Genomic DNA, 26,655 nt, shown 5'->3' on the forward strand with positions numbered 1-26,655 from the left:
GATGTGTGATCAGCTAAGGTAACTTAATATAAAATGATGAGCCTGAATAATATTTTTATACCGACAAACAGTCTTTTATCAGGTCCTGGCTTAATATTTGGAACTAAAATGTCGTTTTAATGCTTTTGTTCGGGATGATAAACGAGTCTTAAATAAAGTAACCTTTTATTTTTAAGAACTGCAGTTTTAAATACATCGAATTCCAAATGGTGCTTTGGTGTTTGCGGTGTCCCTGCATCAGAGTAAAGCATTAGACATTCATCCACGAAGAAAGACGCTCTGACAGGCACGCTCGGCGTACTTACGTCACGTGACGTACGCGGAAGTTTGGCCACGTCGTCAAACGAGAAGGCGGAACCGGGGAAACAGGAAGCGTTCATTGACAACACTGGTACTGAAGAAAATAAAACAGTAAGTGAATAAAAAGATACATAATGCACTAATATGTTTTTTCTCCTTTATATTTAACGTGGCGCCCTTAATGTTTAGCGCCGGAAACAGGATTTGTGCTGTGGTTTGATAGAAATTCGGGTAACTTGTAGGAAGGTCTAAGTAAGTTGGTCAGTCATTCAGTTTCCATGATTCAGTATATTGAGCTTTAAGCAGACGACGAATCACTGACTGCGGTGGTTGACCGCATATGTTGCCGTCTTCTAGCGCTTGAAAAGTTAAGTTATTGTGGTGTTTTTAATTACCATTTTCTTTGTTTTTTAACTATATTTCAATAAACATCAATATTGTTATATATAGTAATCATATAGAGTCCTGATTTTTTTTTTTTTCTCGTGATCACTTAAAGACTTAAAATACCTAAACAGCAGTAGAATGCATTTAAATGCATTTAGTAAAACTGGTGCAAATATGAATTTTTTAGTAAGCATTTTATTTCACTTCCACTCAAGCTGTTGTCCAGCATTGTTGCTGCAAAATACAGCCCACTAGCTACACTATCAGCATCTTTACACATGCATCAATAGTTTTTAACCTTAATCTAGTAATGTAACTGGTGCAATTTTTAAGTTTAATTATGACTGCAAGGCTTTTACTTATAATAAAGTATCGTACATTGTTGTATTGCTATTTTTCCTTATTAAAGGAAATTCCTCCTCCACTGACTATTCTCTCTGTTATGGTTTTATGACGTTTTTCAGCGATGGCCCAGTTTCAAGAAGTATCAAAGCAGTCCAGTTTGCACCCTAAGCCTGCAGGGTTGGTTTTACAGTATGGCACCGCTGGCTTCAGGACCAATGCCAAACAGCTGGACCACATCATGTTCAGGATGGGTTTACTGGCCACACTCCGCTCCAAAAAGACTAAAGCTACAATCGGAGTCATGGTGACCGCATCACACAACCCTGAGGTGAGACAGTGATTCACAGAAATCTGAATCACACCACCAAAGGAATGCAGTCAAACATGTCCCAGACCACCTCCAAATGTGGTCTGAGATCGGATCTTTCAAATGCATTCTCAATGCGTCCTGGGTGTGTCCACACCATAACAGTTTTAACACTCCCATCTCTCTCTTTATATCTGCACAGGAGGACAATGGGGTGAAACTGATTGACCCAATGGGGGAGATGGTGACAGTGGCATGGGAGGGCTATGCCACTCAGCTGGCCAATGCAGAGCAGGAAGATTTGCTCTCAGCTCTGAAGGACATTATAGAAAAGGAGGCCATAAACATGAGCCAAGAAGCTAACGTGTTTGTGGGAAAAGATACCAGGTATATGACTTTGATTACTGTTTACACAAAGAGATCAAACAGAAACCTGCCGCAGTGCTGTCATTGATCCTTCGCATTGTACCCTCTGCCTGTAGAAGCAGCAGTGCCAGCCTTTCACAAGCAGTACTGGATGGAGTTTCTGCTCTGGGCGGTCGAAGCAAAGGTAGGGTTAATTTAAAGTATATCCCCATATAAAGAGTGTTTGTTTGTTTGCCTTCCCTCCTCTTCTCACTCTTTATCTGCCTTCTTATTCTCTCCACCGGTCCTGTCAGATTACGGCTTGGTGACGACTCCTCAGCTCCACTACATGGTTTGCTGTCAAAACACACAGGGTAAATATGGAGTTGCCACAGTGGAAGGATACTACAACAAACTCTGTCAAGCTTTCATTCAGCTCACCAAGAATGTAAGTAAATGTATATGTTTACCTGGGCCTATGTGAGTCTGTTTTTGCAGTATTTGTTATCGTCAATTTAGAAATCGTTTCTGTCTTCTCCTCTCTCTCTCTCTCTCTCTTGTAGGCAACCAACCGCACAGATGACCAGAAGCACCTCTGTGTAGATGGAGCTAATGGTATTGGGGCCCTGAAGGTGCGTGAGATGGAGAGTCACCTGAAGAAGGAGCTGCAGATTTCCCTCTTCAATGACGGCAGCAAAGGAAAGCTAAACCACCAGTGTGGAGCTGACTTTGTTAAAGTGCAACAAAAACCTCCAACGGGTGAGACTTTACTTAATATACCATTTGGTAGAAGCAACACTAATACAGTACACTAAGTGTGGAGCAATGATCAGACAATGTAGGTCGATAAGAAGAGATAAGTGTGTATCATAAATCAAGTGTGTATCAAGTGTGTGTCATAAATGTCATAAATCACAAAAACACAAAACAGTGCAGAGCTTCACCACAAGATGGAGACTTTGCACAGATACACATAGACAAATAAAGACAAATACGTCCACAGTATTTAAGTGTGAGCCTTTTTCTGAGGTTTGCATCTAGACTGAGGTGCAGTGATCAAATACAAATTCAGTAAGTTTATTTGGCTTTAAGTATCGCTCATACATAGAAATGTGTCTGGAAAATAAAAGATGGGCATTTTAAAGATGGGTGTTGTTTTTAATGCGCTCCCTCTGTCTTGCATCTCATTCCCTTCCGTGTGAAGGCGTTGAGATTAACTCAGGAGAGCGTTGCTGTTCCTTTGACGGTGATGCCGACCGAATAGTTTATTACTACACCGACTGTGAAGGACACTTTCACCTGCTGGATGGGGACAAGATCGCTACTCTCATCAGCACCTTTCTTAAAGAGCTGCTCACACAGGTATACCCCTACAAACAAGCATCTAAACGACAATAAGAGACACACACATTTGCCAAATAGTTCCTCTTTGGACACACAGGCTGGACTAGACTTGAAGATAGCAGTGGTGCAAACTGCTTATGCTAACGGAAGCTCAACACACTATCTGGAGGACACAATGAAGGTGAGAAAACACACACAGATTTCAGTCCTATTATTTATATAATTATGTGATGTTAGTTCTCACATATTTGATGCCACTTAGGTAATAGTGAGGTGCACTAAAACTGGAGTAAAGCACCTTCACCATGCAGCCCAGGAGTTTGATATTGGCGTGTACTTCGAGGCCAATGGCCATGGAACGGTGAGTAAACAAGAGTGTTAATAAAACAAACAAAAAAACCTTTCCGTTACCTAGACCTATGTCATAGTGTGTTTGTGTTGTGTTCAGGTGTTGTTCAGTAAAGCAGCTGAAGAGAAAGTCCAGCAGTTAGCTGAGGATGCCGGCGCCAACGATGATAGGAAGAGAGCCGCTCTCCTGCTGCAGAGCACCGTCAACGTCATTAACCAAGTACACAATCACACACACACTCCCATGTTGAAGAGAGGCATGTAATGAAAGGTTATGCAAACACTAGATGCTGAAGAGACAAATATGCTGGCATTAGTTAGTGTATGTTGATATTTCCACCTTTGTTTCCTTTAAAGACTGTGGGAGATGCCATTTCTGACATGCTGCTGATTGAAGCCATATTGGCCATCAAAGGGCTGACAGTCCAGCAGTGGGATGCCATCTACAGCGACCTGCCAAACAGGCAGCTCAAAGTCAAGGTACACATATGTACTGCATTACAAGTCAGACACTGCAGGAACAGCTACTAAAATAGGCTGACCTTAAAAATATTCAATTCAATGACCGGTGTTGAAAAGATAGACTTAATTCTTTAGAAATTAATATTTCTCTTCCATTCTCTCCATGCTGAATCACACCAGATGCATACTTTTACTTCTCTATGTTTGACATTTTACAAGGTTACTTTCACTTGAACTGACATGATTGTGAACAATCTCCATGGTCAATAAGTAGTGCTTCAGTTTTTACTGACCATCTTGTGACAACAGTAATATTAGACCTGACTGGGTTTCTGTGTTTGGCTCTCTTTCAAACACTTTAGGAGAGCATAGTGTCGTGTGTTTTCAGGACACACAAATATGTTCCACACAAGCAGTTACAGGAAGCTCTACTTGAGATTGATTCATGTTTTATTCTATAGGTGTCAGACCGCAGAGTGATAGACACAACAGACGCAGAGAGACGGGCGGTGAGCCCAGCAGGACTGCAGGACGCCATCGACAGTTTAGTGAAGAAGTACAGACAGGCACGCTCCTTTGTGAGGCCTTCCGGCACCGAGGATGTGGTGAGAGTTTATGCAGAGGCAGACACGCAGGTGAGACATCTTTCTTTACCTGCCCTCTGGGAGATTTTTCTGTTATTTTATTCCGGCATCACTGTGCAAAAAAACATATGTATGGGGTTGCGTTGTGCGTAACGCTCTCTGTTGTCTGTTTTAGGAGAGTGCTGATGCCCTGGCACATGAAGTCAGCCTTGCGGTTTATCAGCTTGCTGGGGGAGTCGGGGGTGAACCCAAACCGTTGCACTAGAAGCGCAGAAGCACACAATATTGACCCATCAGTCTTTTGAGGTCAATCCGAGGTTGATAAGATAATTTGTTGAGGTTGCTATGTATGAATTTGCTAAGAAGTGCCAATTTATTTTGGCTAGTCGGTACACTTGGTACTCAATCTTGTTTTTTTTCTCTGTACTTTTCTATCACTGTGATGATGGGACACTCTGGGGGAGACAATCAAGGGATGTTATTATATCTCAATGAGGTTTCCATATTCCTAATTGGGCTTCTATGTGATATAAATAAGCTACTATCATGTTATTATGTCGGTCATGATTAAAACATCCAATACTTTTTTAATGAAAGTTCTAATTAACTACGTGTTAATGGAACTTCCCATTAAATTGAACCTTTTTTAATTGTAAGTAATTATTTTTCTTTTTGAAAAGGTGAAATCATAAGTTTACATGTCAGCTGAAAGACTGTCCTCATTTTAATTAAATAATGGAAAAGGTGAAAATGAAATGAGTGTCTGAGTCTTTTTAGTATAACAGTGAAGTAACAATGATGCCATCTGTTGATTTAAATGAAAACCACAACTATGCTTGCTTAATGTTTATTTTGTTGCTTTTAAAGACACGTTCCTGGCGCACAGAAGGATTAAATAAGCAGGAAGGCTGACAGGAGCAAGCAGAGCAGAGTGACAGGACATAGTCTAAAGTCTTTATGAAAGATAATCACTATCCTTATAAATGAGAGTTGTGTGGTTTCTCTGAAATTGTATTCAGACTTTCAGGATTTAACAATCTGACGAACATGACAGAACTTCTGGTGTACAGTGTATACTGTACATAGTCTGTAATGTTGCTTGGTAAAGGGTTCATTCTTCATCCATGTCTTCAGCTGCTCCAGAAATAATGATGGTGCACTCCTGTGTGTTGCTCTCATAAGTGTCGACGTCTGTCTTAACTGTTCTGGGACAAAGGGAGGACAGGTAAAAGAATACGAGTGAGAAAATTTACTGTCTTTGTTGGCCGCTTACTGATATGACTGAAAACTATTTCAGATCTCATGTAGTCCACATCCTGCGCCAGTGTCACCCTCTACCTGATGAGGAGCGTCTTCCTCTCAGATGTCTCAGTTGCCTGCTCCTCCAAGTTACCATCAGTCTGGGTGTCCGATGAGGCCATCTCCACTCGACCCTCTCCTGGAGCTTTCTCGGTCTTGCTGCTGCTCTTTTCACTGGGGGGCCCATCCAGCTTGGAAGTCGCTGCAGGGGATGAAGCTGAAACTGAAGAGGCGCTCATGCTGACACTTGAAGTCAGATGCAGGCCTCCAGTCAGGGACAGGTTTTGGACCATGGTGCTCAGACGACTGTCTTCCCCTTCGATCAGCTTCCTAACAAAGTAAACAGAAGGGAATGATGTTAAAATGAAAACATGTCATGTACAAAACACAAGTCAAACTTAAATATAGTCAGTGCACCTGTAGGTGGTGATCTCAAGCTCCAGAGCCATCTTAACATTCAGTAGGTCCTGATATTCCCTCAGCAGCAGAGCAATCTTCTCCTTGGTAACCTTCAAATCGAGCTTAATCGCCTCTACACGCTCCTGTTACAGTAGACCAGAACATTTTGAGGAGGTTCTGGATGACTAGAAATAGTCTAGACAGTTTTGAAAATGACTCAGTCAATTACCTGCATGTCTTCTTCTTCCTTCTTGTATTTCTCCACTAAATCACGAATCTGAGCCTCCAAATACTCATTCCTTGTCTTCAGTGAGTCCAGTTCGCGTTCCTTGTTAAGGATCTAAACATAAACACAAAGTAGTTTTCAGGCAGAAATAGTAGAAGCAACCACACAACAAGAAAAGAAAATCATACTCACATCTTTTTTATAACTGGCAATTTCCTCTCTCAGACTCCGAACACTATGGGTGTGTTTGGTTGAGGCGTTGTTCAGGTCCTGAAATTTAGTTTTGTACCAAGCATCCATTTCCTGGAGGAGAACAAACATATCGCCTTACATATCTTTTTCTTGTTGCCTTGATGTTAAATCAACACAATTAATGTCATCAGGGTCCTTCAGGGTGAGGTCAGAGCATACTTCAGCTTCATCATCATACTGTACCTGTAGGTTTTTGGCAGCAATGCTGTCGTACTGAGACTGAATCTGTCTCAGAGCAGAGGAGAGGTCCGGGAGGCCAAAGGTCATGTCCACTTTCGCGGCCGATGAGAAGATGTGCTGCATCAGGTCCTCGACTTCCTTTTATTGGATCACAAACGGTCACAGAAACAAAATGCTAAATAAGATGCAAAAAAACAAAAACACACTTTTCTTGTTAAATGGAAACAACTGGTATGTAGATGAAGTCATATTTTATATTATATTCACTCCACTATGCTGCCCCTTCAGCTTCCCTCACACCTGACTGATAACAGCCACGTCAACGGTCTTACTCACTCCATCCATCAACAAGGACTCGACTAAAACCAGTGACAGTGATAATTACCTATGGAAGCTCATTGCTGCCACACTAGAAAGAATAACAGATCCATATCACATTATATCGTGATAACTTGCTATCACGTAACAACATGATAACTTGATGTCACATTATAACGTGACAACTTATATTGGTGGATAAGTTGGTCTTGGGCCGAGGTGGACTTTGAGTTTGGTGGCATCACAATGGCCCAAGAAATAAAACGATTTGGTATTGGTGAATGAAAACTACACCAACACACACTTGTACATTTTGAAATACAGTACCATGGCAAACAACTTGTCTCATATTCTTTAGTGGACCCATTATGAAGTGATACATTTATCTGTTGTTTGGTTCAGACAAGCTCATCTCATATCAGGCAACCCCTCAGTGGTTTCACTCTCTCAGTCTGGGGCCATTGCATCCCTACAATATGACAAAACTTAACTGTGATAGCAAGTTATTGTGTTTTAACGTGAAACTTATCACGTTAAAATGTGAAACTTGTCACATTATAAAGTGATACTGATCCTTTTTTTTTTTTTTTTTTTGGAGTGGCAGCAATGTGCTTCTGTAATTACCAGCCCATTAAACCACTAATGATAAAATGAGGAGCATGCCAGCCACAAGCCACTGACTCATATATACAGTATGCGTTAACATATGTCACCTCCTTGTGAACTCTCTGCAAGAAGATCAGTTCGGCTTCCAGGTTTTCCAACTGCTTCTCCAGTGCAATCCGGGCTGAGGTGGCTTTGTCCACGTCCTGAAATACACAGGGCTTGGATGGTTAGGTGAAATAAATGTTATTTTTGTTCTTAAGAGTAAATTACAGCTTCAGATTTTTTTCAAGACTTTTCATTGTGTTTTACCGGACGTAAAGCCTCAATGTCAAGCTCCGTCTTTTTCCTGGCCTCCACAGCTTCATCATATTTGGCCTTCACCATGTCCAGCTGGCCCAGCATCGCCTCTTTGGCTGCCAGAGACAAATTCTGTACAGAGCAGGGGTGATATAGTCAAAGTGGAATAATGACCTACATCCGGTCTCTCAACTTGCCACATTTAGATGCTAACATCTTAATGTATTAGAGGTTCATGAGCAATAACCTATCACTCTCACCCTCTGCACACTCATTTGTTCAGCTTCTCTGTTGAGTTCCCTTAGCTGAGACTCGTATAGCTGCCTGAGGCCCGATGGTCTTACATGGCGGCTTTTCAGGGTCTCAATCTCAGCCTCCAGCAGCTTGTTTTCAGACTCCAGAGTTCGCACCTACAAGGATGGAGCACAGGATGTGCTTGATTCTCACAAGGTGAAAGTGAAAAAGAAAAAAACTCAGTAGTCATTATGTTTGTCCATTCAAACCTAGAGAATTATTGAGAGATGAAGGGTTCATGTATATGTGTCTGAACTTTTATTTTTAATTTATGAGTTTATATTAATCTGTGTCTATGTGTGCATGGCTAGATTTCTTCTTGCCTTTTCAATATACAATGCCAGGCGGTCATTGAGGGCAACCATCTCCTGCCTTTCATTGGTGCGAGTCAACATAAAGGCCTGGTTCTCTGCAGCGGCCGCATCCAAGTCCAGTTTTGGCCCAAGACCCATGGACATACCAAAGCACAACGCTCCCATACTGGCGCTGCTGCTTGAGAAGAAAAGTATATTCAGTGAAGATTTTTTGCAGTCTTGGAAAAGATTTACTGATCTGCCATTCTCTGATATAATTACACTTTGATTTTTCTTATTAAAACTGAAATTCTGTTATTAATATATGGTTTAATTTGGTTTGACAATTTTTATATTGAGTACAGGTGGCCCACCTGGTCATGCGAGTCTTGGAGGCACCTGCCCTGCGCCCCATCGTCCCACCACTTCGGGTGAAGCTGACAGACCGGTGGCGGGTCTCCCTGCGGGTTGGAGATGGACTGGACACCCGAAGCTGGCAACCAGCTGCCAAAGTGCCCTCAAAATGACGGCGGTATGAAGACATCCTCTCTGGACTGCGGCTCATGTTGACGGTCCTAAAACTGGCGCAACTTCAGCTGAAGACTGGAAACCGGTCACTCACTTTGTCTCTCAGCCTGTGATGAGGTGTTTATATCCTCCTCAGCCCTTCCCTTAACACTACAGAGGAATGTTGAACCTTCCCAACCCAAGCATGAATGTCTCCTCAAACATCTGTCAAGGTTACGCCAAGTAATTTATTAGGCCTATTGGCTGTTGAAAGAATATTGCTTTTAAGACTCTGATGATAAAATTTAATGCATGAGTTAAAGTAATGTCATATGGACATCAACAATGAATCCACATATTACTATACATTTCTGTTTCCTCAATGTGTTTTAATGTTATATCAAATTAGTCAGTGAAGCACACTTTTTTCTCTTGTATTAAAATGAGTAGCAGCTTTTCTATAGAAGTAAAGTTGCTGAAGAGAAAGAGCAAATCTGTTTTGAAGTTTCAGAGGTGGAACAAAAAATCCGGAACCATCAACCGAGTTCCTCGGAAGGCTTTTAACGTTACTCCAGCGTCTCATTAGCACAACTACTTTCTTGCGATAACCACTTCTGAGTAGGCTATAAATATCAATTTAAAGTATATTTCTCTACCTCAGCGGCTTCGACATGGCGGGGAACTTCTGGCAGAGCTCTCATTAGTAAGTTAACATGAATATTTCGACGTGATACGTGTTTATTTTGCATTTCGCCGTCTTTGTTGTGAGGCCTAGCCGAGTCTTTACGGCTGAATTGTACGACAGCGCTAACAGTTTCTACTTAACTGTTGCTACGATATAAAACAGCTATATGAATACACATAGGGAACAAAACAGTTTAAAATAAAAGCTAATAAAAACTTAATTATGTATGCCTCCTTATATGTTTTCGACGACCGAAATGTAGGTGGCTAACGCAGCGCTTTGTGTTGTTACTGTTTTGCTTCCCGCTAGCTTGGTTGCTCGCAGTTTGACAAATCAACTCTCATGAGTGTGTTGAAATAACATTTATTTTGTACATCAAAGTCTGCAGTGGGTCCTGGACAAACAGGATCTGATGAAAGAGCGCCAGAAGGACCTGAAGTTCCTCACAGAAGAGGAGTATTGGAAGCTGCAGATTTTCTTTGCCAATGGTAATGATAGTTCATTTTGTTTAATTGTATTTCTCACCATGTAAACTAATATTTTTGCAGTGTTTGCCTTTTTTAAATTGTGAGTACTATAAATATTCACTAGCCATCTAAGTTAAACTAGATATTAAAGTCAGTCGTAGGTCACTTTTAAGTTATTTAGTTTTTTTGATTCTGTATTTCAGTGATCCAGGCTTTGGGTGAACACCTGAAGCTTCGGCAGCAGGTCATTGCTACTGCAACTGTATACTTTAAACGCTTCTACGCCAGGTAAGAAAATGTCAGCATAAAGCTGAATTAGCTTAAATTAAATACATTATTAGCTACATGTATGTATACATAAACAAATGTGAACCTTTAGCTACTTACAGACATTTTACCTAAAGTCTGGTAGGAACTTTATTGTGCCTCATTCAAACCGTCATTAAACGTGCAGTCAAACCACAGACTATACATAAAAATGTATAGTCTGCGGTAAAAACATTATATGAACAAATCAGGGATTCTGTTTCTTTCCTGAATTTATTTGCACTCTGAATGGTCCATGCATACACACCAATGAGGAAGCTCCAGCTGGGTTAGAAAATGTAAACACACAGGTGTAAACTGTGTACAGAGCGTATTAAAATAGCATACTTCAAACTATTTGTTGTAATAGTTATTTTAATTTTATTTTTTTATGTAGCGACAATAACAATACAAATCGTCTCAAGGCGCTTTACAAAACCCGGCCTGAAACCCCCAGAGCAAGCCTGAAGGCGACGGTGGCAAGGAAAAACTCCCTTTTAACAGGAAGAAACCTTGAGCAGAACCCAGCTCATATGGAGGGACCCATCTGCCTAAGGCCAGCCGGGTACAGACAGAAAAGAGAGTTATCGTTTTTAATATAGTCAACTATAAAAATTGTCACCGTTGCTATTGTCCTTGAATTAAAATAGAAATGTTACTCTGGTTTCATCTGGCTCGTCAAAAAACACAAGTGTTGGTAAGATCATTTGACAAAATGAAATTACTTATCGGTGGAAAGTGATCTCATTCATTTATTTGAAGTATTCCACTTGTGGATGTTTGCCCATATCTCTCATCTTGGACTCAAAACCAGATTTTTCTTGTCTTCCACCAGTTTCCATGTTTCTCTATGGCCTATTTCACAATGTTTGTGTCATTTTTAATGAAGAAACATTTCTAATTTACCTCAGCCGAAGTCCACAGCTAGGCCTGTCGCGATAATCAATAAATCAATTAATCGTACGATAAATGAAAACAAACTCGATCATTTTTGCCGGCCTCGATATATTGCCATGTGCACACGTGTTTGTTTTCCTCGTCCCTCTCTACCAAACAGGCTGGATGACAAGAGGGTTCACTCTATGCATCGGTCTCGTTGGTTCCATAGGATAATGAATGGAGTGAACCCTCCTGTCAGTCATCCAGTCTTTGTCTCAGTGGGGGGGGAGGCGGGGCCGCTAGCATACACAGAGAGTGCAGCAGGTGAGCCTCGGTAGGACTAAAGAGTAACGCGAGTAGAAATTTGTAGGAATAAAAGGGATGATTTCAAAGAAGAATGCCACAGCCCCAGTGTGGGAACATTTCGGATTTAAACCGAATGAACAAGGTGTGCGCTCACAGAGTGTGTAGTTTGCTACATTGCATTCACTGCCTCGGTTACTGCAGTCTAAGCCTCTCTTTTTTTTCACCTCTCCAGAGGAAAACTTTTGGAACAGTGTGCTTCCACTCCATATTTTATTTTGTGCTTAAAGTTCACCAGACACTATTTTCATATTATTTATCTCCACATGTTTGCAGGTATTCACTGAAAAGTATAGATCCGGTGCTCATGGCTCCTACTTGTGTTTTCCTGGCTTCTAAAGTTGAGGTATGTCTGTTTCTCTTGGCGAGAATCTTATACTGGCACATTCCAGCGTCTCATCTTAAGGTTATCAATGAGCAAAATGTACATTTTGTTTTTTCTATACTGTTTTTGTGTATCTTTTTTTTTTTTTAATAGCCTTGGTTGTAATACATTTGTCAGAGCCTGACAGTTCATGTTCTTTCAGGAATTTGGAGTTGTTTCCAATACCAGGCTGATCTCTGCAGCAACATCAGTGTGTAAGTGAAGTTCAGGAACATATTCCCTATATTTAAGTGTCATAGAACTTTCTTAAATGTTTTTTCTCCTGCGGTGGAGACTATATTATAATCATGTTTTGCTTTCCTAAAACAGTGAAGACCAGATTTTCCTATGCTTTCCCAAAGGAGTTCCCTTATAGAATGAATCATGTGAGTAAAACTTCTTCTTAAGTATTTAATAATAATAATAATAATAATGCATTTTATTTATAGGCGCCTTTCTTGGCACTCAAGGACACCGTACATACATTCATAAAAGAAACAGTAATTCATAAAAGAAACAGCAATTCATAAAACGAAACAGCAATTCATAAAAGAAACAGCAGAGAATAAAATATGGGGGGGGGGGCAGAGTAATTGTCATCAAGTGGAGTAGGCAGTTTTAAACAGATATGTTTTGAGTTGAGATTTGAAATGGGGAAATGAATCAGTATTTCTGAGTTGGGGTGGTAGTGAATTCCAGAGACGGGGAGCAGAGCGGCTGAATGCTCTGCTCCCCGTGGTGGTAAGACGGGCAGTAGGGACAGACAGATGTACGGAGGAAGATGATCGTAGAGAGCGGGAGGGAGTGGGAACATGGAGGAGATCAGACAAATATGGGGGAGTGAGGTTGTGAATGGCCTTGAAAGTAAGCAGGAGGACTTTAAATTGGATGCGAGATTGAACTGGGAGCCAATTAATGTCAGTGTGATATTTAAAGTTGGCAGATCAGATCATATGTTTTCAAGGTGGCAGTTCATCATATCTGGGTAAAGTACAGCTGCATATCGGGGAGCATCACGGAGTTGAAGGAGGTTGTTGTCTCCTTGAAAGATTTAACTTGGAATGCAGACTAGTATATAAAGTATATTCCACTTAAACAGATGAATACATTCTATCTAGTAGATGTGCTATGCCATGCGTCAAACATAATTGCTCTCCTGCTTCCTCTACACAGTCATTTATGCACTGCCATGTTGCATGACACAATACCGAGAACTCCTTACACTGTCTCACAGTGTTGCCACATCACTGTCTATGAATATGTCAGATTCCTCAGCTAATGTTCGCACCCCTCTGATGAAAACTGAGCGTCTGTGAGAGATAGCTTTGTGCCATGTGCATGGGTGCCCACATTTGTTCTGCGCAGCATCTCTCACTGTGGCGGCAAGTGCTGTGTGCCGGCGGCATTTTATTTATCCTGCATCACCAGCGGGTTGCCAGGACGTCAGCAGGGCCGTTGTGACACGCTGCCTGTCTAGAAAGCTGTGTAAACTATTATTTATAGTGGGCGACCATGGAACCATAAAAGGAGGGAGTGGTTCACACCTCAGAGAATGAGTTAGTGTGGTGCTGCGACTCCAAAACATCATTTTTCAAGTCCACTCTATAGACGTAGTAAAAGAGAGTGATGGTGGCACAAGGACAAACAAAGGGAAGACAATAGCCCTAGTGCTGGCAAGGTCGATTCGAGTCGAAAGATGGAATTCGAATTATTGTGTCGAGTTATTATTGTTTTCTATTTTCATTTAGTTGTTATAGTTATTTACTTATTAATATTTGTTTGCACTGCACTTTAGTTTCTGTTAGTTTCCAGAGTGGGTTTGCTATGTTCAGTATAGTTTTTATTGGTTGTAATGTGCCACACCACAACGATTCAGCCATGTAGTCATCCCAGCCTCAAACATATATCATGTCTCCCATTGCCACAATTGACCAAACTTACAAAAACAAACATTAAATACAATGCCTGTATGTTTTTATTTTAGTTAGTTCAGGTTTGTAAGTACACAGTTTCAGCTTTCTTCTTTTACGTCTAGTTTTTGTTATAACAAAAAACTTTGGCATCTAGTTTTACAATTTAGTTTAGGTAATTAAGGTATGTGATTTCTGGTTAACTCAGTCTGATGTGCTGCGTACTTCATACAGTCCTAATGTTTGTCTTTACAGATATTAGAATGTGAGTTCTACCTTTTGGAGTTGATGGTGAGTAGACGACAAATAGTGGCCTTGTTACTAGGATTTGTTTGACTTGATTTGTCTGACTTATCATGAATGTGATTTGTGTTTCAGGACTGCTGCCTGATCGTCTACCACCCCTACAGACCTCTGTTGCAGTATGTACAGGATATGGGACAGGAGGACATGCTGCTGCCTCTGGCCTGGTATGAGTCCTGCTGTAGATATTTGTGCTCGTTTGAACACATATGATTTTGCCTTTTTCAGTTTCTAACATTAACCGTTTTCTCACTGTTTATCCTGTGATCTGTCTTCAACAGGCGAATAGTGAATGACACGTACAGGACAGATCTCTGTCTCCTCTACCCTCCCTTCATGATTGCCCTGGGTAAGAGTCGTCCCCATGCATTTCTAATTGCAGCTATATAACGTAGTTACTGGCATTAACTTGGTTTTCTTTGATTTAACCAGATCACTTCTTCTTCTTCTTTTCCTCCCACAGCCTGTTTACACGTTGCCTGTGTGGTGCAGCAGAAGGACGCCAGGCAGTGGTTTGCAGAGCTCTCAGTCGACATGGACAAAGTTAGACTAAGATCTGTTTAAACATTTTGGTGTTTTAGAGCCTGGATTAACTAAACTTATGACATAATAATACACATCTTCATCACAAATAGCGGCTTCATATTCTTATACATTATTTTTGTGCTACCCTTGGTCTTTAGTTACACTATTCAGGTTTTTGCTTTTGAGGTGGCAGAGGGGGATGTTTAGGTTTCTAATCTGAGGTGGTCTCGGTCTGGATCAAACTAAGCCATATTGCGGTTAATTTGTAGTGAGAAATGATTCTTTTGATTGGTTGAATTTTCAGACCACTTACAGGACATTATGGTAGACTACTGTCTCAAGGGAGATAAGGAAATATGAGTTGCAATAGCTCACAGGCCAAGTTTTTAATTGAAATGTGGCCTAAGGTGTTATAGGAAGTTAAGAATCTGTTCAGTCATTTTTTTATTTCTGTGCATTAAAACTGTGATAGAAGCATCACATTGATGTTGCATTGAAACCCATTAAGATCTATCCGTGTAACAAAAACAAAAGGCCCCTCCATTATCTCTTTATTTATTCATCTGCTCACTTCATAAACTACTAATCGGATGCATCTTGTCTGTCTTTAAGTAGCATCCAGCATGAAGTTGTGCTAATTATTAAAATCATTATGGAGGTAAAGTGACGCTCATCTCAGGCAGGAGGGCAGGAAAGCCTCTTGTCAGACAAAATTAACTAAACTGCCAGTTTCAGTAGGAATGAAGCCATGTACCACACAGACACATCAGAACTGCATTTCATAAACACCTTTGAACATTATATACAGGAAGAGAACGCCTTTTACTGTTTTGACATTCATTTGAACTGAGCTGCTTTGCAATATGTTAAATTTAATTTATGTGTCTGTTAAGATCCTGGAGATTATCCGTGTCATTCTGAAACTCTACGACCAGTGGAAAAACTTTGATGACCGGAAGGAGATAGCTGCTGTCTTAAACAAGATGCCAAAACCCAAACCGCCTCCTAACAGGTATGTCTGACCTGGTTCATGTTTTTTTTTTTTTTTTATTATTATTTATTTATTTTTTACATACATATTTTAATATTATGATTTGCAAATTATTTATTTTTTAAGGAGTATAATATCGAGCACAGTGAGTAACTGATACAGGGTGTACCGATATAAGTACTTCAAAACATTTCCACAGTTTTAACTAAACATTTTTGAAACATATTTATATCAGATGTTCGGGATCTGCTGGCACCTGCTCTGTCACTGAGCAATAATTATCTAAAGCAGAGAAAATAATAACGGTCAAGGTTGGAATGGATGGTATTGTGGTCAAAGTTAGTTTTTATATCGACGGATGAAGCTTAGTTTTTATCAATCTCTTACACATTGCCAGCAAACACACCATGGCTATGTTTACATGGACATTATTTCTTCATCCCAGTCAGAATTATCCCATGCGGTATCATGGATGGTAAATGAAATGATCTGATAAGATACGCATTTACAAACCCCAAAACATCAGTCAGAATATTGTGTTTTTCACGTGCACAGACTCGTTCTTCTTGCGTTGTAGCATTTATTATTTGTTGAGTCTTGTGGAAGAATTTTTTCCCAACTTTATTTACGTCTCCAAATTAATTCAATAGAAGAAGATGACAAAGATAGTCTCTGAAGTTTGGCCATACCAAGAATGATGACAAAGCAGCTCACTTTTCTGGAAACAGAACCCCAGAACAAAGGGTCTCTCCCAGAAACTGAGATTGTATGGAACTTACATTCAGACCAAAATGTAATTCTTATCATTGAGAGATTGTAGCATGTACAATATTATGATGTTGAGGCTTGTTGAGCTGCTCCTGAATGTCTTCTAGGTATTGTAACCTTAGACTCTCTGAGTGTAGGTGTAGTACAAGTCTGTAAAGTTGTATATGTTGCAGGTGTTTCACATCTGTGCTTCCCAGCATTCCCAGCAATATGGTGCACTGAGAAATTCAGTTTGACCATGAGCTGAATGTAATAATATTTTCTCTTTTTCTACAGTGAGAATGACCAGAGCTCCAACGGGAACCAGAGCAACTCCTACAGCCAGTCTTAGCAGTGTGTCTGCATTCTACGGGAATCCATAATGTCAATGTAGAGAGGAGTGGATCTTTTTAAACTGTCACACAGCACGACCTTTGCAATGCCAGCTGAAAGAAAAACACACATTTCCAGATTCATCTTTGGCCAACACCCCAGCAAAGACACATCTTCACTCCTCTGATCATTGTGGGTTTATGGATTGCGGAGGAGGCCACTGAAAAAACTAGAGTGAACAGCCGATCGGCGACAACAGGCTGTGACGTTGTCTCGATGAGGCTCTCTACTCGGCTTCAGACTTGAAATAAACTAAAACTGAGGAACATTGGAGGAGGAGGGGGGAGAACAACTGAGGGGAGAACAGATGTGAGGGTTCAGTAGAAACCTGTCATTGTGATGATCCTGACATCCTTGAACAGCCCAGCGGAGCAAGTCTTTAGGGCTCCGTGGGATTCGACAAAACTTGATCACAAGTACTGTGGGCGTGGGTGTGTTTGTGCGTATGTGCTACATGTGAGCGGCCAGTCTGGGCGGGTTTCAGTTCCTCAGGGATTGCAGTAGTCTTCTCTGTGCTGTGAGAGCGTGGATCTGGTTGGATGTGCAACTGTGATGTGCTGGGATTCACCTGCCCTCTAGAGTCTGTTCCAGTTGATCAAAGAACTGAGGCAGGAAAGATCCTCTTTAAGATAGAAATGTGCTCTTTGAATACAAGATTTTACTGTTTTGAATCATGACAGCTCCACCTCCTCCCTCCCATTCCCTCATCCCTTTTGTAAATAGCATTATGATTCTTTTTATCTTTCATGTAAGGAAACCGATTGAAATCAGTAGCTGGTTTAGATTTGTGCTTCAGTTGAAAGTAGCCCTGTTTGTTTCACTGTCACAATTCAGTTTGCCTGTTCCAAAGCTTACTCATTTTATTGTAATTATGTTTTATGTAAACTTTTAATTTGGAGCTTTTTCTTTGAGTAAATGGAAATCATAGGCCTTCTAGATTTGTCTGCAATGTTTTGATCATAAATTGTTAGTATGTTTTTCCGCCTACTGCCATCTATTGAATCGCTGAAATGTGTCTCTATTTTTGTGATGTAATACAGTTGTGTGTGTGGCTAAACAAGGTGCTTGACAGCCTTACGATATAAAAGCTGCTGGTTATAGAGAAATCCCTTCATAAAAGCACATTCAGGTGTATTTAAGGGGTTGGTATTGTTGCATTACTTGGATGCATCTGATTTATTTTCTGTGTGGCCACAAAGGAAAAATAACTGAGGAGGTACGAAAATATTCAAGGCGTCTCCCATGGCCTTTTCTTACTGAGTGACATCGACAGTCAGTCCTCTGAGAGAAATTGGATGCAGCCTCGTTCTGCTTTGCCTTCTGGCACTTTCCACCCCTTCGGCAGGCTCCATCTGTTGCTGCCATTCACATGAATGGGTGTGAGAACAAAAGGGCTTCATTCCGTCCAAATATTCTTCCTACTCCTGGTGAAAGACAAAATAACATTTCCTGAACTTTTGTTAAATATTACTTGAATATCGGTTATCATAATAAAATGTATGGTGTGCTGAGCAAAGCGGCTCCTTGCTGTTATTCAAGCTGTTATGGTCATGTAATGGAGGAAGTGTCCAGCTTGTTACAAAAGTCCCACACAGCCCTTTTACCTAACTTCAATGTCAGCTCAATGCAGTGGCTGTGCTAGGACCCCTGGTGGTGACGACCACAGAGTGTTTTGACAAAAAGGATGTCTGCACTTATCCTTAAAAGTAAAGAGAGTATAAGGAGGCCAGAGTAAACTAAATAAATGATAGCTTGTGCTGATTTAAAAACTTTAAAGTAATTAATGTAATGAATGAGGATGTGTTTACCAGTGCTGGCCTTGGGGTACAGTCAGTCCTCGTGACGTCACTTTAGCTGCATGAAGCCCACAGAGGGCAGCGGAAGTAGCGCCACGAGATGCATCATGTCTCCTTCAAAATAAAACTCCTAATTGGCTCTTTTTGGAAACTAATTCTGGTTACGACTGACGAAAATATATAAAAAAGCAGTATAATCAGAATTATCAGCGTTGAACTGAAGTAAACATATTTCATAAAAAATACCCTTTTATGTGTGGGTACAACAGGCATATGCAGAGGAATGTAACAAGCCAAATTTCTTAGCGTAGCAATGTTTGTCCAACCGACAGGCCATTAGGTTAAAGATGGACCCCTTTTATATATTTATATTATTATACCAAGTTCTTGCTTGTAATAAGAGCAGGATATTTTTATTGGGACCATGCCTTTTATTTTACTCAAACAACATTTATAGTATTATGTATCTCTGACCTTTACTTTGGTGCTATTATGTTCAGTACTGGTCATTTTAACCCAATAAGGAACCTAACAAAATAAGTTATGACCCTTGACCTCTGTCATTATGTATTCTGTCTATTATATCTGTGTATGTGTTCTACTATTCATTAACTACAGTAGGCTACTGGTAGTGTTTAGTTTTCACTCATAAATGTGCAGTAAGAGCTTTGTGGCAGTGACAAGTAAATGCATTTACCTTTAGATTTATTCATAGCTTTTTGTTCGGCAGTTTGATACTGACTAACAATGTTGCACAACAATGACTGCAGACGCACTATTTTGAAGGGGATAACAGGAAGCGGTGTGGTCTATTAGTCTGACTTGACAGTCTGTGGAGAAGGGCAGAGAGCTCCGAGCGGGCTTCGGAGGATGTCCACCCCGCTACGGGGACAAGCTCCGGGCAGAATGCTTGTGTCCAGCCGGCTGCTCCTCGTCCAGTCGCCTCGCACCAGCGCCCGTCGGCACCCATGAAGCCCCCGCTGATGAAGCCCCGAGCTGCCAGAGTGAGGCGGAAAGTGGCCGGAGACAGAGAGCATGTACTGGCGCGTCGGGTTCGCCTGGACGCGGTCGTGTGTGGTTGATCTTGGCCAGAACCAGAGCTTCTCCTCCGGCCTGGTGGGCCCCGATGAGCAGCTCTCGTTTTATGGGTACATCATCGCCTACCCACTGCAGGACTACGGCGGGATCATGTCAGCTTTGGGCTCGGACTCGTGGTGGCGGAAGACGCTGTATTTGACCGGAGGGGCTCTGCTCGCTGCTGCTGCCTATTTGCTGCACGAACTGCTGGCCATCAGGTACCGACAACACTGACAGGGGCTGTCACGGGAGAAGCTGCAGAGCTCGACACTCCCGCAGCGCGGCCTCCCTGGCCAAAACATAATCGATCAGAGTGCTTTAAATCTATATAATATGCTTCATTCCAAAAAAAAACAACAACAAAAAAAACAAACCCTCCAGGCTCTGCTGTATTTACACTGGCGCCTGATATTACTTAATCTCGTCTGACTGGGCGGGGTGAGAGTCAAAAAGGAGTCGTGAGTGGGTGGGTTGTGATGTAACGGAACCCCCACCCCCAACTCACAAACACACACATTAGGAGGTTTCCATCTTCCTCTGCGTTTTACGGATGAATGACACCGGCGACCCGCAGCGAGGGTCACGGCTTCTAATTTGTCCTTGGCCGTTCAAAAGAACAACGGTTACAAAACGCCTAATTTGGCACGCTGTATGCTGGAGATAGTCGGCCGGCCTGAAGGCCTCTGCCGCCACACAAACTGACTTTATAGACTGCGGGTCACTTTCAGTTGTCTTGTATATCAAGGACGAGGCGACATAATTCCTACAGGGTCATGTTTATCCCCCCTCCACACACACACACACACAGTTTGGTGAGCATTTACAGCTGCAGGAGTGACTGCTGTACGTAGATAGATGTGAATATATGTTTGCATTTATTATTCATTGGTAGGACTCGAGTGGGAGTATTCTCCTTAAACATGTAAAGGCCTACAAACGTCACGGATGGACACTCACCATCAAGATGCATTGTTGTTGTCGTTTAGAGAATTGAAGTTATACACGTTCAGGGCAGAAATACAGTCTCTAGAGCAGCTTTCCATGTTTTTCTTCTTCTGCGGTTGTTTTTTTCCAGCGCGACGTTACAACACTGCAGCTCTCTCTCTCTCTCTCTCTCTCTGTCCGCCTGCCTGTGTGCACGGCTTCATGTTACCATCCACTGTGTCTCTGTATCAAATAATGCGTCCTTTAGGTTGTTCTATTAAAAGCAGCCTCCGTTGGAGTCAAGGGGCATTTCAGCACCACACTGGAATAGACAGCTCCTCTGCCTCTGTGCTCTTGTTTGGTCGATACGTTTCAGCACCACACACAGTGGACAGCTCCCTGTGACCCTGCACCGTGTCCGTGCGAATTAGTGTCCATTAGTAAGTCCGTGTTTACCCAGGAAGTAGCCTGGTGCCATCCTCATTATCCACGCGAATACATGGGAATGTATCACAAGGGGATGCTTCACTACTTTGGCACTGCAGTCTTCTTGGCTAGTAGAGATGGCCGTGGGCTGACAGTCACTCAGGGCCAGTTGATTTATTCAGTCAATCATTTTATAGCGTAGTCCACGCACTAGTCGCTCTCTCTCTGTATCCCACAAACACACACATACATGTACATAATATAGGCGTGCTTGCTTTACATCTGAGGACATTCCTAACCGTGGCCACTACTTTCATAAGTCATTCTTTGTGTAATCTAACTTAAGCAACTGAGTCTTCACCCTAAAGGTAATCATTCACACACATATTGTATTTTTACATCACATCTATCTTTGTGGGGACCCTTTTACCCATCACAATGTGTGTGGATTACATAAGAGACATTGCATTGACTCATATTAATTTCCTGCAGATGCATGCCAGCCACAATCACAAGCATTACTTGGCTCAGCCTAACCTTAACCTAACCTTGGTCTAAGGTGTGATATAAGCCCAGTAGTGTAGTGCAAAGCAGACTGTTAATGGACAGATGTGAGAATCAGTGTCTTCATCTCAGTGAACAATATTGTTGAAGGGAGAATTATTCATTTTTATTTAAGTAAATTACAACCGGGACAGCTGAAAACCATGTTATCGAACCAGACTGACATGCAGTGAAGCAGGGGCTTTGTCTGGTTGGCAATAGAGCCTAAAGGCCCATACACACCAAACTGACATCTAAGAACTAACAAACTCAGATTGCCTGTTTCTACACCAAAAAGTTGCACTTTTGTTGACAACATTCAACATATTGTAATGGTTGAAAAGCCTCTGATGGGGTCAAACCAGTGCCAACGGTGTTTGACCCAAAAATAGGGCAACAGATGCTCACTGATGGCCCAACACCAGCTAACAACCCTTACCTTAAACACTACCCTAAATTTAAAGCCTGAATTAGGATTTGACTGATAACAGTACTGAGACTGAAACAGTACAGTACACACTCACTCGCAGTTTTTTTTTCTTGCAAGTTTCATCTTCTGCATGACACACATCTTTGTCCCTCTTTGCACCATCCAGAAAGGAGGAAGAGCTGGACTCTAAAGATTCCATCATACTCCACCAGTTCTCCAGGCCCAAAACTGGCGCCCCGTCCCTGTCCCCTTTCTGCCTTAAACTGGAGACCTACCTCCGTATGGTTGACCTGCCCTACCAGGTATGACTGCGCCTGTGTGTCTGCAATAGAAAGAAAACACACTATTACTTAATGTTCTTCTTTTGTTCTTCAAACATGACTAGCTAATAGACCTCTTTACATTTTGTTGACTGACAAATGTCTAAATGAGTCCCTAAAAAACTTACTGTTGTTGTTGTTTCTTTCTCTCTGAGTCATTATTCTTAGAACTTGAAGTCTGACCCAGTTCCCTTAATAAATCACCAACCACTTTTCCACTGATCCTCTCTTGCAGAACTACTTTGATGGGAAGCTTTCACCGCAGGGAAAGATGCCATGGATCGAGTACAACCAGGAGCAGGTGTGCGGCACCGAATTCATCATTGACTTCCTGGAGGAGAGGCTGGGTGTGAGCCTCAACAAGAGCCTGACGCTGCAGGAGAAGGCCATGTCTCGCGCCATTACCAAAATGGTGGAGGAACATTTTTATTGGTGGGTGACTACTGAAGTTCAAACTGCTTCTTTTCTTTCCATGAGAGTAATTACTTATTCAGAGGAGGGTTCAAAGGAGGAAAATAGGACAGAGAAAGCTAAATAAATGCATTAGATCCATTTTATTGAGTTTTAACTCTGCAGTTATTACTCTTAAATATTAAATATTGGAAGGTTGAGTCTTCCGATTTGTGTTCCAGGACTATAGCTTACTGTCAGTGGGTGGACAACCTGGAGGAGACCCAGAAGATGCTGTCGGTGAGCGGACCGCTGAGTGACCTGCTCAAGTGGATACTGAGTCACCTGACCGGTGGGATCGTCAAGAGGGAGATGTACGGGCACGGGATCGGGCGGTTCTCCAAAGAGGAGGTTTACGCCCTGATGGAGAAGGACATGCGCACTCTGGCCACTCTGCTAGGTGAGGGTTTTTTATTATTATAGATTATAATGCTTGGTAGGGCAAATTTAATCTATAAAAGGAGGAGATGTATATTCTTCCAAAGAAGAACACAAAGCAACTCAGTCAGAATCAAGTGGTGCACAATTGAAGTTGAAGTTTTTCACTTTCTAAGTGGAAAATCTGTGGCGAACCACCTGTTTGTTCACATAGCTTACCCTGGAAGTGGATCAGTAGGTCTATCAGCAAAGTAAAAGAACTACTTCAGTTTTTCAGTGTTTTCCAAGAGAGCTGAAACTTGAGACATCAGGCTTGTGTTGTCAAGTGATGGCAGAGTCTGCAAAAAAAAGAAAAAGGATAACGTAAGATAACTCAGCACTGACCTCCGGTGGTTGCTTTGAGCATTGCAGCGTAGAATCACTTTCAAATGCTTGCGGTTTATGATGGATGATATAGTTATGCTGAGAAGGGTTGTTTGGCCATCATAAACAGAGCTTGCAGACGTTTTCAAAGGATGTGCACGATCACATGACCGTTTTTGTATGTTTGTTGTATTTTTGTGTTGTAATTTGACCGATCTTTTGTGTTGCTGTGCCGCTTTAAGGTGACAAGAAATACATCATGGGCTCCAAGCTTTCAACAGTAGATGCTGCAGTTTTCAGCCACCTGGCCCCTGCTATGTGGACGCTGCCAGGATCACGGCCGGAGCAGCTAATCAAAGGTGAGTTCGCAAGAAAGACAACGTTAGGGTCCCAAATTTGTCTTGTCATTTCTAGATCTGCATACTGTTTCAGTTTCACAATATTATACAGTATTTGACTGTTATACTTGACAATCACAGGAAGAGTTGTTTTTTGTTTAAATGTATAAAACTTCAGTTGATTTATTGCAATATCTTTTACTACTATGTGAGCCTTTTTCTTCCCGAGTAATAACAGGTATAATTTGATAGTGATGAAAGAATTTTGCATGTAAAGTTGCCTTTGTGTGCTACCACTTACTGACTGAATGAATCAATGTTCAAGTTATGAACTCTGCTCTGCATGAGAGGGAAATACTCCAACCTGCGTCCTTTAAGTGTGTGTTGCGGAGAGGTTCATTGGGCTGAAAATATCAAACTGTGCAAAACCAAAATGGAAATTAAATTTACTTTACTGTAATTCAGTTAAGCTTTATTGTCTGCTGAGGATAAAGGCAGTTAATGGTTGACAAGAAAAGGGAAGAAGAGATGCTTTTTTAAAATACCATCACTTCAACCCAGCTTGAGTTTCACATATTATCAGTGGGGTTGCTTGATAGTTGTTCATCTCCCTCAGGTGAGCTGATCAACCTGGCCATGTACTGTGAGCGCATCCGCCGGCGTTTCTGGCCCGAGTGGTTCGTGGACCTGGAGGACCTCCGCTACGGCGACACCAAAGAGGACAGCGACTCGGCCTCCAAACTCCTCGACCTGGGCCTCTTCTCCGGAACGGGCACTTTCCAGGACGACACACACTCACACCCCCCCCACACGCCGCCGCACGCTCACACGCCACAAGACCCACCGTCGCCGGTCAGCGACCCCACGGGCCACTCGCTGTACGACTCTGACATGGACACGGAGTGCTCTGAAATGGACCAGCTCAAGTGTTGACAAAACACATACCCAGACAGTGCACACCACATGTACGTACGCACACCACAGGAGGGAGCTGCACCCTACCTGTGCACACGCTCCCTACCTCTCAGATCAGAAAAACAACCGGGGAGTATTTCTGGTGTTGCCTGTGGTGGCGGAGAGTTAACTTTAGAGGAAGAGATATCGCAGTCAAAGGAAAAGGAGTACAACATGGGTGAGAGAGGAAAGGAAAGGCAGAACAGTCGCAGTGGAGGGAGAAGAAGAAGAAAAAGAAAAAGCAGGCAAAAGTTAAAAAGTAAGAAGCATCAAAACCAGGAGTAAATGACGCCGTTGCCGAGAAACTCCTCCACGAGGTCGACATCATCTGCAGTCACAACCTTCTAAATGTTGTCCTGTTTCTGCAACTATGCCCCACCCTGCTCCTATGTTCCTTGTAGCAGTTTGCACCACCCGGCCTTGTGTGTGTTTCACCACCTCGTGACACTGATACTTAGGGAACTGTACAGGATTCATGTGAATGAAGACAATTCAGTGTAAATATACGAATGAATCTGATTGGATTCTCAGATGTAATGGATGGAATATCTGATTATACATGAGTATAAATAGTATAGATAGCATCTCCTCTGTCTTAAGGTGTAAATACTGTAGCCCTTGTGTTGGACACAAAAACTGTCTTGTAGTAGTCTCAATGAATACCCACTCTGCTGGTTTAGGATCAGCAAGAGGGCCCCTCGTTTACACTAGGGATATTACATTAATGCCTGCTGCCCATGTTTAAGTAGTGCAGTAAAATTTCATAGCAGATAATGATTCTTCCATGAGCACTTTGAAACTATCTTTTGTCTTATTAAGACGGTTATTTTGCCAAAAAGAAAAGTAGAGTTCACATCATCAGCCTCCTGTGTGGACATGCAAAGCATTGAGAGCGAGTGAAACAATCACGTAGACTGAATAGATGTTTAGTCTGGATAAAAGAGCATGGCTGGTACGTGCCCGAGGAAAACGTCCCTTTACTCATCGTAATGTTACCCACATGTCTTAGCTCTATTTAAATTTGATGTTGGTGCCTCTGTCCAAATCATGAAGACGCAGCCGATGGAAACATCTGAACAATTCATTTCTTTCTTATAGTTTTTTTTTTTTTTTTATGTGTGTGACCAACATCCCATAATCAACATGATTGATTGCTCTGAAAGTGCATCTTAAAGAAGCAATAAGAGAAGACGCAGTTTTGATTGTGTGCCAGGCTGCGGGTTATTACGGGGCGTGTGACGGCAGATTTCTATGTGTGTTTGTCGTTCAGCAAATGCACGTACCAACAACATTTTCTGTGTCAAGGCTGCACATGCAGAATGGATGCAAGCAAGGAGTACACACATATATATATACTGTATAGTGTATGGTTTGGTTCTTGTTGCACATGGAGTCACCCTCTGTGAATGAATGATGGCACACTGGTGAGGCTTCACAGCTGAACCTCTCCTCCTAGTATACACACAAACGCACAGTAATGATTCCAGTTTTAGGCCGGAGAAAAGGAAGTGTGGTGGTTTATATTGATGGCGCTTCTTATTCTTTATCTAGTTTAAAGTAGAAATCATGTTAGGAATAAAGAGGAATCTTTACAGCGCCCAACTGGCTGATCAATCAGTGAATTTGTTGG

General features: G+C 41.8%; 4 protein-coding genes across 4 annotated transcripts; 3 read left to right on the forward strand and 1 right to left on the reverse strand.

The window, feature by feature from the left end:
* The first annotated feature begins 65 nt into the window (after positions 1-65).
* On the forward strand, positions 66-5,178 carry pgm3 (phosphoglucomutase 3). Its single transcript, XM_084560503.1, has 13 exons — positions 66-411; positions 1,152-1,360; positions 1,542-1,726; positions 1,822-1,889; positions 1,999-2,132; positions 2,248-2,443; positions 2,889-3,046; positions 3,126-3,209; positions 3,291-3,389; positions 3,477-3,596; positions 3,734-3,856; positions 4,300-4,473; positions 4,598-5,178. Exons 2-13 carry the CDS (start codon positions 1,154-1,156, stop codon positions 4,685-4,687), a joined length of 1,638 nt encoding a protein of 545 aa, XP_084416629.1. The 5' UTR covers positions 66-411; positions 1,152-1,153; the 3' UTR covers positions 4,688-5,178.
* Positions 5,179-5,250: 72 nt separating this feature from the next.
* ngs (notochord granular surface) lies at positions 5,251-9,214 on the reverse strand. Its single transcript, XM_084560504.1, has 11 exons — positions 8,961-9,214; positions 8,617-8,782; positions 8,260-8,409; positions 8,012-8,131; positions 7,810-7,905; positions 6,782-6,916; positions 6,539-6,649; positions 6,350-6,460; positions 6,139-6,263; positions 5,761-6,051; positions 5,251-5,627 (listed from the first exon to the last, which is right to left on the reverse strand). Exons 1-11 carry the CDS (start codon positions 9,149-9,151, stop codon positions 5,534-5,536), a joined length of 1,590 nt encoding a protein of 529 aa, XP_084416630.1. The 5' UTR covers positions 9,152-9,214; the 3' UTR covers positions 5,251-5,533.
* A 297-nt stretch (positions 9,215-9,511) lies between these two features.
* On the forward strand, positions 9,512-18,852 carry ccnc (cyclin C). Its single transcript, XM_084559689.1, has 12 exons — positions 9,512-9,796; positions 10,160-10,266; positions 10,449-10,533; positions 12,070-12,139; positions 12,321-12,372; positions 12,488-12,543; positions 14,323-14,358; positions 14,446-14,537; positions 14,652-14,719; positions 14,834-14,913; positions 15,789-15,907; positions 16,931-18,852. Exons 1-12 carry the CDS (start codon positions 9,765-9,767, stop codon positions 16,983-16,985), a joined length of 852 nt encoding a protein of 283 aa, XP_084415815.1. The 5' UTR covers positions 9,512-9,764; the 3' UTR covers positions 16,986-18,852.
* A 750-nt stretch (positions 18,853-19,602) lies between these two features.
* Positions 19,603-25,052, forward strand: faxca (failed axon connections homolog, metaxin like GST domain containing a). Its single transcript, XM_084559658.1, has 6 exons — positions 19,603-20,117; positions 22,389-22,524; positions 22,778-22,974; positions 23,175-23,392; positions 23,976-24,092; positions 24,688-25,052. Exons 1-6 carry the CDS (start codon positions 19,858-19,860, stop codon positions 25,002-25,004), a joined length of 1,245 nt encoding a protein of 414 aa, XP_084415784.1. The 5' UTR covers positions 19,603-19,857; the 3' UTR covers positions 25,005-25,052.
* Positions 25,053-26,655: the final 1,603 nt, after the last annotated feature.

Source organism: Chelon labrosus, assembly GCF_963514085.1.
Source record: "Chelon labrosus genome assembly, chromosome: 14".
NCBI lineage: Eukaryota > Metazoa > Chordata > Actinopteri > Mugiliformes > Mugilidae > Chelon > Chelon labrosus.

What these genes read in the sequence shown, in the direction of transcription:
- faxca (XM_084559658.1), top strand. Translation starts at nt 19,858, where the DNA reads ATGTACTGGCGCGTCGGGTTCGCCTGGACGCGGTCGTGTGTGGTTGAT. An exon ending in GTGGAGGAACATTTTTATTG is followed by an intron (nt 22,975 to 23,174) that starts GTGGGTGACTAC and finishes TTTGTGTTCCAG; the next exon opens with GACTATAGCTTACTGTCAGT. An exon ending in CACTCTGGCCACTCTGCTAG is followed by an intron (nt 23,393 to 23,975) that starts GTGAGGGTTTTT and finishes TGCCGCTTTAAG; the next exon opens with GTGACAAGAAATACATCATG.
- ngs (XM_084560504.1), bottom strand. Translation starts at nt 9,151, where the DNA reads ATGAGCCGCAGTCCAGAGAGGATGTCTTCATACCGCCGTCATTTTGAG. An exon ending in TCCAAGACTCGCATGACCAG is followed by an intron (nt 8,783 to 8,960) that starts GTGGGCCACCTG and finishes CTTCTCAAGCAG; the next exon opens with CAGCGCCAGTATGGGAGCGT. An exon ending in TGGCATTGTATATTGAAAAG is followed by an intron (nt 8,410 to 8,616) that starts GCAAGAAGAAAT and finishes CCATCCTTGTAG; the next exon opens with GTGCGAACTCTGGAGTCTGA.
- pgm3 (XM_084560503.1), top strand. Translation starts at nt 1,154, where the DNA reads ATGGCCCAGTTTCAAGAAGTATCAAAGCAGTCCAGTTTGCACCCTAAG. An exon ending in TCATTCAGCTCACCAAGAAT is followed by an intron (nt 2,133 to 2,247) that starts GTAAGTAAATGT and finishes TCTCTCTTGTAG; the next exon opens with GCAACCAACCGCACAGATGA. An exon ending in CCGTCAACGTCATTAACCAA is followed by an intron (nt 3,597 to 3,733) that starts GTACACAATCAC and finishes TTTCCTTTAAAG; the next exon opens with ACTGTGGGAGATGCCATTTC.
- ccnc (XM_084559689.1), top strand. Translation starts at nt 9,765, where the DNA reads ATGGCGGGGAACTTCTGGCAGAGCTCTCATTA. An exon ending in ATGCTGCTGCCTCTGGCCTG is followed by an intron (nt 14,538 to 14,651) that starts GTATGAGTCCTG and finishes TGTCTTCAACAG; the next exon opens with GCGAATAGTGAATGACACGT. An exon ending in TCTCAGTCGACATGGACAAA is followed by an intron (nt 14,914 to 15,788) that starts GTTAGACTAAGA and finishes GTGTCTGTTAAG; the next exon opens with ATCCTGGAGATTATCCGTGT.